Source organism: Strongylocentrotus purpuratus, unplaced genomic scaffold (assembly GCF_000002235.5).
Source record: "Strongylocentrotus purpuratus isolate Spur 01 unplaced genomic scaffold, Spur_5.0 spur5_scaffold_14, whole genome shotgun sequence".
NCBI lineage: Eukaryota > Metazoa > Echinodermata > Echinoidea > Camarodonta > Strongylocentrotidae > Strongylocentrotus > Strongylocentrotus purpuratus.
In genome coordinates this window covers 37,346,130-37,356,066 of record NW_022145599.1, presented here as the reverse complement: position 1 = coordinate 37,356,066, position 9,937 = coordinate 37,346,130, and the positions used below count along the sequence as shown (strand labels likewise).

At 38.4% G+C, this 9,937-nt stretch overlaps 1 protein-coding gene across 2 annotated transcripts; it reads left to right on the top strand.

Moving 5' to 3' along the window:
• The first annotated feature begins 874 nt into the window (after positions 1–874).
• LOC115923688 lies at positions 875–9,031 on the top strand. Of its 2 annotated transcripts, none has more exons than XR_004064057.1 (2): positions 875–2,163; positions 8,201–9,031. XR_004064057.1 is itself a non-coding variant. In XM_030984893.1 (2 exons), the coding sequence occupies exons 1-2, from the start codon at positions 1,601–1,603 to the stop codon at positions 8,349–8,351; spliced, it is 717 nt and encodes a 238-aa protein (XP_030840753.1). In that variant the 5' UTR covers positions 882–1,600; the 3' UTR covers positions 8,352–9,031. The 2 variants fall into 2 exon arrangements, 1 of the variants encoding a protein (XP_030840753.1); XM_030984893.1 differs by having other exon boundaries at positions 882–2,163; positions 8,198–9,031.
• Positions 9,032–9,937: the final 906 nt, after the last annotated feature.

The following is a 9,937-nucleotide window of genomic DNA, read 5'->3' as shown; positions in this document are numbered from 1 at the left end:
AACTCAAGAGTAAAAGGACTGTAGGTATTTGATGCATCACTTTCAATAGTAGTGTTTATATTGCATGATCTAACAAGTGTATGACAAACCATAGATGCACGGGATAATGTTCCCCCATCGGATGACAGGAGAGAGAAAGAGAGAGAGAGAGAGAGAGATAGAGAGAGAGAGAGAGAGAGAGAGAGAGAGAGAGATAGAGAGAGAGAGAGAGAGAGAGAGGGAGGGGAGAGAGAGAGGGGGAGGCAGCAATGCCACAATAAGATGCTACGACCCCCTTCATACTCCTCCTTTACTTGATGACCTGGTTCTCTGGCATGTTGTACTTCATCTATATAGTATCAAAGATCGGTGCCCTATAACGACACGAGCCCCCCCCCCCCCCCCACCCCCGCCCCTTTCATGTCCGGACCCAACCTTAACCATTTGCTCCAATATCAAAAGAAGATGTGCGTGCAAATTTCTTAGCCTGTACTTTCTACAATGCAGAGTATATTAAGATGGCAAAAATAATATAATAGAGAGGAAATATCCAAGTAGATTGGTATCTACAGAATGCTGTTAATTGATTTGAGGGTGACATGAACAAACACGGTGCCTCTTGGTGTCTATAACTGGTTCTGCATGAGGGCGATAAAAGGGGCACATTTCTTTTCTGTTTTATATAGTTTAGTTAAAGTATGCCAAATTTGGATATTGCAGAAGTGATACATCCTTGCCCCTGCCCTGGATACGCCATTAAAAAACAGGGACAATTTGTTAACACGCTGACTGGATGGCGTCATTTGCAAGCGTGATGTACCTTGTAGAAATTATACTGCACTAATAGCCTAATAGCATGAGTGTTGTTAATATAATCTGAGCATTGAACAAGCACTTTGCGCGCGCACGTCGAACTTCTCGGTTGGGTGTCGACTTCAAACTCGTCACAGTGCCTTACTGTCTGTTAGTGCATTAACACTGCTGAACTATCTAAGCTAGGCACAGTGATTCGACATGGCTATTTTGGATCCTTAAAGTTGGACGTTAACCTTTAATAGTATATTGTTTTGACGCGGATCTCAAAATCCGACTCTTCAGATAATATTGTGCGTCCGTTTGATCTGGAATAACGTAGAAGAAAGCTCTTTATGCCATGGATTTAGTAATAAGCTTGTGTCTACTTCAACGTATTTCTGTAATATTGTGGATTGATATGAATACGTGATGATGTGAACTACACTTGATATAGCGTTACTAGGAATCAGTCATTGTTTGTTTCTTATAGCTATCCACACAGCCTCGCCTTGCAAAAGAATGAACATATTAAGAACATCGAGAGAGGTTATTATGATTAGCCTACTGATTATATCCAGATGAAACGATTGATTGGAAAGCATAGTAACAATGTCTGAATGAAGAACATTCAGTAGATTAATGCTCGATAGTAGGCCATACAATGCCAGTCTAGGCATCCTGTGTCGTACAATCAGAGTAGAATATGGAGAGTAAGCAATGTAGAGGATTCTGCATTCGTTGTTTAATCTAAACTATCAGGAAAGAAAGTACATTCTAGTCTCTAAATTGGGACATTATATCTTTACCATTGCCAAAATTAGTCAGGATGGCTTCGGATACGGAAGCACTCGCCCGGAGCATTCAACTACCTGAAGAATATAACCCACACTCTGAGACAGATGACGCAAGTACAGTCGAAGGCTCTCTATCCGACTTTAGTCGAACGGCAACCTGCTATCCGATTTTCTTCGCTAGCGGGCGAACCGAGGCTACCGCGGATAATACGAATTGTGATCCGCAAACCGCTCCACGTTCTTGTTTCAAACGACAGCGTCAAGGATACTTTTTAATATCATTCATCAGTTTGATTGTACTAGCCGGATTGGCAATGATTTTCGTCGGGTATTACTTGCATAATCGCGGATATTTGTTAATTGTTGGAATAATCTATCCGTGGGTTGTTGGTGTGCCCACCTGTTATGTGTACTGTCAATACCGGGGGTCCCGTCCTAGAGGTAGAGGTAGACGGAGAGGGTCAACAATTGCTTTATCAACTGCTATGAGCATAGAAGTACCGCCCCCGGAGTACGAATGTCGGCATCACTTTACTACTGTGGATTATACCGGTTACGATCCTCACACCGGTTTATGGGCTAATGGTTCTCAAAGGTACGTTCTCGACTGTAAACCCACCAGCCTTCACATGTATTGAGCGTAGGCAATGCTGTGTGATTAGTAGTACTGAGAAGTGGAAAGAAATAAATCATCCTTGTTCTCGAACTGGCACAGTGGCGTACGCAGGATGTTTCAAGGGGGGGGGGGGGGGGGGGGGGGGGTAAGAGGACACTTTTTGGTCTCGAATTTGAAAATTTGACATTTTGCTCCGTTGGGGGGGGGTAAGGTCACCTTTCTTAGGTCAGCCATGGGGTAATTTTTTTTTAAATAATTAAAAAAAAAAAAAATCCAAAGGGGGGGGGGTGGGTTTTTAGGGATTTTTAGGGGGGTTTACATACATATACCAAAGTTTAACCCCCAAGACCTGCGTACGCGCCTGAACTGACATATTAAGATTATAATCTTTCATGAATAATCTTTGAGTGATGATGAATGTAGGCCAAACGTTTTTATTTGTGATGAAAGCTAAGTTCATTGTGTATATTATACTGTATTTATTCGTATACATATAATGTGACCTTCTGCGAATCAATTGAGTAGGTTTGAAGCAGTTTAGAGGCTTAAACCATTATTACAGATTTTAACGGGACTGAACATGTCTCTCATTATCAAAATTGTATTTGTATGGACGGCCTTTTGGTCATTATAGCGACGAGGTTGAAAGAAGTATTTTATAACGTTATTTTTTTAGGCCCAAGAATTGTATGGTGACATGCTAGAAACATGCCCACATAATAAAGTATTCATAATAAATAGTTTCAGAGCAAAGTCTGGAAAGGGCTACCTGGAAACCCATTCGTAATTTGTGTTTCCAATATTGATTTCGTGAAGTAACAATACTGTAAATGATGACAGGTCTCATGCTTGTTTGGCTTTGCAAACTCAGAACATTTAGGGTCTACCCTATAATTATGGCTCCTGTTTGCGGCGTAAAAGTTAGAGCTATAAGTTCGATAGAGCCTTATTTCTTACGATGTATAATATTGAATCTGAACTTGGGGGGGGGGGGGGGGAAGGGGGCGTGGAATGTTAGAAAACCGTAAAATGTCCAGATCCCTGCGAAGCTTATGGATTAGACCTTTATTCATTCTGCTAGAGATGGTTTCTGGTATGTTGATCCTTTGGATACAAAGTGTTTCTGTAGATGTGCATTGGAGAGTGAATGAGAGACAAAATAGTTAAATTTTAACCCGTTTGTGTTGCTTGCTCCGTCGCAGGGGCATCGATTCGGGGGAGGGGCGGCGAGCATTTAAATCAGGGGATAATAACCATTTTATTACCCATCGTCCATTATAATTCATGATGGATTCACCAAGAACAGGGTAGGAAGGAAAAGGGCTTATCTTGACTCGAGATGTAGAATTTATACATCATCGGTCAGTAAACAAAAATCCATTAAAATAATTGAAACGATTTTTAGGTCAAGTATATTATGATCGACAGTGATATTCACTGTGTAAAGTAGACCTATATTATTTCTATTCAAAAGGGATTCATACTTGACACAATGCACTACCCATCTCTAATTGATTTTCTAACACATGAAACAAAATTGAAGTTAAGAATTTAAAAAAAAATGTCATTCATAAAAATAACAAAATTGGTAAAACATAAATAGATATGTTCCGCCTAAAAATGGAAGTCACATGAAGATTGGAGAGAGAAAGAGAGAGAGAGAGAGAGCGAGAGAGAGAGAGAGAGAGAGAGGGGGGATATAGTGAGAGAGAGATAGAGACGGGGGAAATAGAAATTATTTTGGGAGAAAAAGAAGCCACAAAGTTTTTCATAGAATGACTTCTCTAATGTACGTCATCCAAAATGTGTCCCAACTATACAGCTCACAATATAAAGTTTAGTTCAGTATACATGTATCAATAACCGTCATACTCGGATCAGGTTATTTTTGTTAATTAAATTAACCCAATGACTAGGAAACGAGGTAACGACGGACAGAGAGAGATAAAACCTGCCTTGACCTTCTCCTCGCCCCCTCAATTCATTTAATTGAATTACTTCCGGTTTCAGGGGCGGATCTAGCTTTTTGCTAAGGGGGGGGGGGGGGGGTGACCCAGTGGCGGATCCAGGATTTTCCAAAAGGGGGGGGGGGGCGGCAAAATTTGAAAGTCGTGCCGACAAATATTTCGCTCAGTGGGGAAGGGGGGGGGGTTGAAAAACTACCAAAAAAAAGAATCATTTGCCCCCGACATTAAAAAAATAAAAATAAAATGTTATACTTTTTTGTGGTCAGAACAAGCCCCCTACCCTCCCCCTAGATCGGCCCCTGGGTTTACATTTAGCAAATTAATATATTTTGCACATGATAATGACTGGTTTAGTGATTGTGAGAGAGTTTATAGGAATCTTATTGACATGACATTAGTGATGAAGGTCAACCAGCTCATAACGCTCTTAGGGACCTCGGTGGTAAGCGCTTTATAATTATTATAACAAACGTGACAACAGGAAACATTTATTTTCGCTTTCGAACATTTCCCTTTTTATATCACTGTTATAACTTTGATATTATTTTTCGCTTTATTGTCTCTAGAGACCATACTACCACACTCTGTGAATAATAGAAAGCTACAGAAACAATATATATCTATTAACTAAATATGGACTTCTACACCCCCTCTGACCCATCATTATGTAGGCCATACAAAGTGTTTATATCGACATAATGTGCATGATCTATATCATCAAATGAAAGTGCGTGACTGGGTGTTTTAATAAAGTCATGTTAATTTACATTTGGCAAATTTGTACGATGTGTGACAGGAGATTCGGCTGTCATTACATAATAATCATAATCAGAGAAACTTTTATATACAATGCTTTGTGTATACTTATCTATGAAGCAGTGTGTACAGGTCATTACGCTTGTTCCTTTTTTTCTCTTCAAAAAATGCAGATTGAAATATTGTTTGGAAAGCTGTTTGTAATCAAATCAGAAATTCTATGTAGTCACAGAAAGAAGTTTTTAGTTGGACAATTTCGGGAAATGTAATGACTTTGCAAATTAATGATGACTCTAAGCCCTCAATTACCTCTCGTAAATTTGGTGACAGATATAAGTAAGGGGTTATAAATCCTCGTCTCAGCTCCTGTAAAGCGGTGAGATTAAAAACATTCTTTTCTGGCTTAAGCGTGCTTGCGTTGGAAAAGCAGATTAAGCAGATTAGTAAACGACAATTAGTAAACAAATATTTTCATCAAGATATAATATTTCTAAGTCAACTTAGTAATCCCCTTGAAACACGCTAAGAACATGAATTGGAATCATGTATGAATACACGTATCAGGACAATCGACCCCGGACAATTATCCCCCGGGGACGACCACGACCCCCCCCCCCCCGAGAGTAATTACCCTCTCGGACAATGACCACCCGAAGACAATTACCCCCCAAACCCTTGAAAATTACCCCTCGTACAATTGTGGTTAACACATCTTATTCAAATTCAAATAATTTCTTTTGATTTGAGAAAAAAAACAATGATTAAAATTTATTAAAAGAATTTCATTATGAATAGTTAATTAGGACCTTCTTTTAAAGATGGATTTATTTATTAAAAACAACCTTAAGACGTTTTCCAGATGTAACCCCTTTCCCAGAAAACAGTAAACACTCTGTTCAAATGAAATTGGTTATTTCAGTTTCCATTCTTTAATGAAGAAAGAAAGCCATATTGTCATATAAAGTGCTCTATTGACACGCAAGATTGAACAAAAAACTTTAGGTTCAATCATTTCAAACCTTGTTTTAACAAGATTCACATAATCTACATAACCCTCGACTGAAAATGCTCATTTTTAGTGTCCATTCATTAAAGGTAAAGATTAATACTGGTCACGGGATAACATTCTGCACGTTTTGTTGTTGAGAGGTTGGTTATGTAGTACAAACTGTGTATATTGTGAGCTTTTTAAAACCTAACAGTAAATCGAATAATATTGAATGGAAGTCACATGCATTTCACGCAGAATTGGGTATCAGATGAAACTACTTTTGGTCAAAGTATTTCAGCTATTTCTTGACGTATTTCCAAGTATGAATTTCTAGCCATTAAATACAAATACATTGCACCCCTTAGCCAGTAAAAGTTCAGTTCAATATGATAGCAGTTGTTTTCAGTTTCCATTTCTTAACAAGAAACAATCAACAATAATTCTTTACAAGGCTAAAACATCTTCTGCTACAGTGTTTTAGAATCTGGTGTCGAAAGAACTTGTGGCAAACAATGGCATACATGCGTATCAGGACATTAACCCCCTGAACGATCACCCCGGAAAATTACTCCCCAAAAAACTACCCCCAAGGACTAAAACCACCCCCCAAAAATGACCCCCTGAGGATAACCAGCCCCCAAAGACAATTACCCCCGGGAAATGACCCCCTTGACCAATTACCCCCATGGACAATTATCCCCTATATAGGACTTATCCATGAGCGGTAATTTTCCGGGGGGTAATCGTCCTTATATAGGGGTGGTTGTCCTTGGGGATAATTTTCTGGGGGGGGGGGGGTCTTTCTGGGGATGATTGTCCAGGAGGTGTTGTATACTATACAAATAATTGAAACGAGAGACACAATCAGGATCTCCATTCTTGTATGTTATGTTCCTTTACATGATGCTTATTAGTTCCCGAAGCCTAAATATATTGATAATTGGACGTCAATTACATACTTAAATCATGATGGAATATGAAGGTCTATGAGTACCCTGACTCGTTTTGTTCATTTCCTCCCAACTATAATATTATACGTTAATACTGAGGATCTTGCATGTCGAGTATAGTAATTTTGAACACATTTTTATGATACATTTGGAGAAGAGGAAGAGGAAGAGGCAATGGGAGAGCCGATGTTAGATGATGAATATCAAGTTTGGAGTCATAGTTAGACCTCTCTTTGACCTGTGTGTTCTATCTTTACCCCATGCATCGATGTTATACCATGAACGGTTATACTTACCCTACTCAGACATGAGCCGACTATGTTTAGAGCAGGGATGTCAGCCTGAATTAGATTCAGGAAGCTTCCCAGATCCAGGGCATTCGGGGTCCCCATCTTGACATCGCTCCCGGGGGAGGGGAGCAGAGAGGAGAGGGGGCCGGAGAGAGAGATGGGGAGAATGAGGGGGAAGAGAGAGGGGGCGGGGAGAGAAAGAGAGAGAGAGAGAAAGAGAGAGAGAGAGAAGAGCAAAGATAGACCATAGGTGATGACTGACGTATGCCTAAATTGAGTATGGAGGAAAAGCGGTTTTTTATATCCCATATCCTTCCGACCGCCAATAGTTGGTTGCTATTTTGGGAATTGTGTTCCTTTAATTTCTCATGTCCAGGTTCATATTCTATGATTAATACCAAACATAACATTAACACCATCATCAGATAATAGAAGAAGGAGACATTTTGAAACAATATTTTCTGAAAGTCAAGAAAGTGGTCTTTGTAGCTTGCATTCATTTTTTACATAAAATGAGTGACATGAAGCAAAGTTTTATGTGTTGGTTAAAATTCACGTAGAATTTTTTTTAAATTGCATTATGCGTAATCAGAAATACATATAAAGGAAAAAATATGTTATAAAAGCAATGAAAGAAACAAGAAACCACACTTTAATATCATTCTTCTGAACCATATTTGTTCACATATCTTATCCTGAATTTAACTTTCAGAATGACTAGTTGAATTGTATTATTTATTCTCATATAGCTTTTCTTTTTACCCTGGTATTTTTTAAATCTTATAAAGATTAGACTAAGATTTTATTGTGAGCATTCCTCTAAGCCCATAAAATGTTTTCCCAGACTGATTATGCTATTTCGTATGTACACATTTATTACTGAACTGTTTGATATGGGGGGGGGGGGGGGAAGGGAGAAAATAAATGTTACTTTGGACTGAATTGAAATTTAATTGAATGTGAGATATTGCCCGAGCATCCCATATGACCATGTATTGCTTTGTGAACATGCATTTCTAAATGATTGTAAACGGTATTCTGTATTCTTTTTTTCTTCAGCAGTAATGGGACAACATCTGGACCATCATCGGGTTCAAACCTTGCACCAGAGCATGGCAGGCCATTGAGATTGAATACTGGACTATCTATGACTATATCTTGCGACGGACCTCCTCCAGATTATGATGATATAACACAGGCGCAGTCTGCATGATGACCTCATTATTACGAGTCTTTAAATCACATATCGCTTTGATAGCGTTTCAACATGGTCACCATCGATGGTTTTCTGCCAAAATTTGTTATTTTGAAAACGAATATGCACTAGCCAGTTGGTAAGGCAATAGAAGTATTCATTCGCAGATCGTTTATTGACTATTCTACATCTGCGATTGCAACAGGGTGACTAGCCTTTCATTCGATAGAACATAGGATATCTTATATGTTACCGTGTTTGAAAGATGACATCGATGATTAATATGGCTGTAGGACAAGCAATGACGTAGGCATGTTACCATGGCAACATTAGTTACCTCAGGATGAGGCGAGTACTGCGAAAAATAGAAATGAAGAATTTCAAAAATTATCGTTGGATGAATAACGATTTTAGAAATGCTGAAGTTTTATGAGAGAAAATTGTTTGATTGTAAAGTCTTACAATCACACTACATATCGCACTATCGTTATTAACCGTACTTTTAGTCAGAGACCCTAAAAGCCACGATACATTGATTCCAAATCTCTTCTAACTCTGCATCAAATCATCAAGTGATTCTGAACATCTATTTTTTCATATCTTTCGGAACGATAGTTATGTTGAGAGCTATTTTTGAAATGTTATATGCCATGATGATATTGATGATAATGGTGGTATTTTTCCTGACAGCTATAAAAGCAATAAATGCTTGTTAGTAAGCAACCAGAAGACCGACGGTTTTAGGTCCTCTCCGAGGGACCTGGTAATGAGGATTAATGCCTTACCAAAGGGCACTAGCATCGACTTGGTTTCGAACACGGGTCACCGGATTACGAGACCACTGCTCTACCAACTGAGCTATCGCGCCTCCACAGTGTCAAGGTAAAAAGGTCAAACCTTTGGATTCACCGATTGGACACAAAATCGAACATCTCACCTCGACATATCCTTTCGTTCAAAGGATCAGGAGTCAGGTCTCTCAATTATTTTCTTTGTGAATTTCGGAAATTGCTTTACGTAGTGTAAATAGTCATGTATTAATATAATCATCATGATTATATGACAAACAAAAAGTATGCAAAACCACTTGAAAATTGATACAATAATGATCTTTTTATAAACAATTTATCAGTTCATAGACTCTTGAAAATGCTGGGTATAAATTAGTCACGAGGGTATGTATTGTATCCAACGAACCTCGGGCATTTTTAAATCCAACTTTATTACTGACCCATCTTTAAATTTTAGACACTAAATGTACGATACTTACCCAAGTTGGGAAAATAAATAATACCCAAAGTTGGTCGGACACATAATTACCATCTTGCTGGGCAAATTTTACCCAATATTTTAAGAGAGTAATGTTCATACATTTATTAAATTGACATGCTGCATTGTAGATTGATAAATATTATCAAGCATGTGAACTGTATGATGTAATGTGTTGGTTTATAATGCATCAAGCATTGAACGTGACCTGATGACATGAAAAGTGCTTCTCATCTCACTCATGAAATAACTGATTATTTGAAATGTTAAGAATTCTATATTTTTGTACTTACTGTTCTAAATGCTTGTAAATAAAGTTATCAACAAACGTGAAT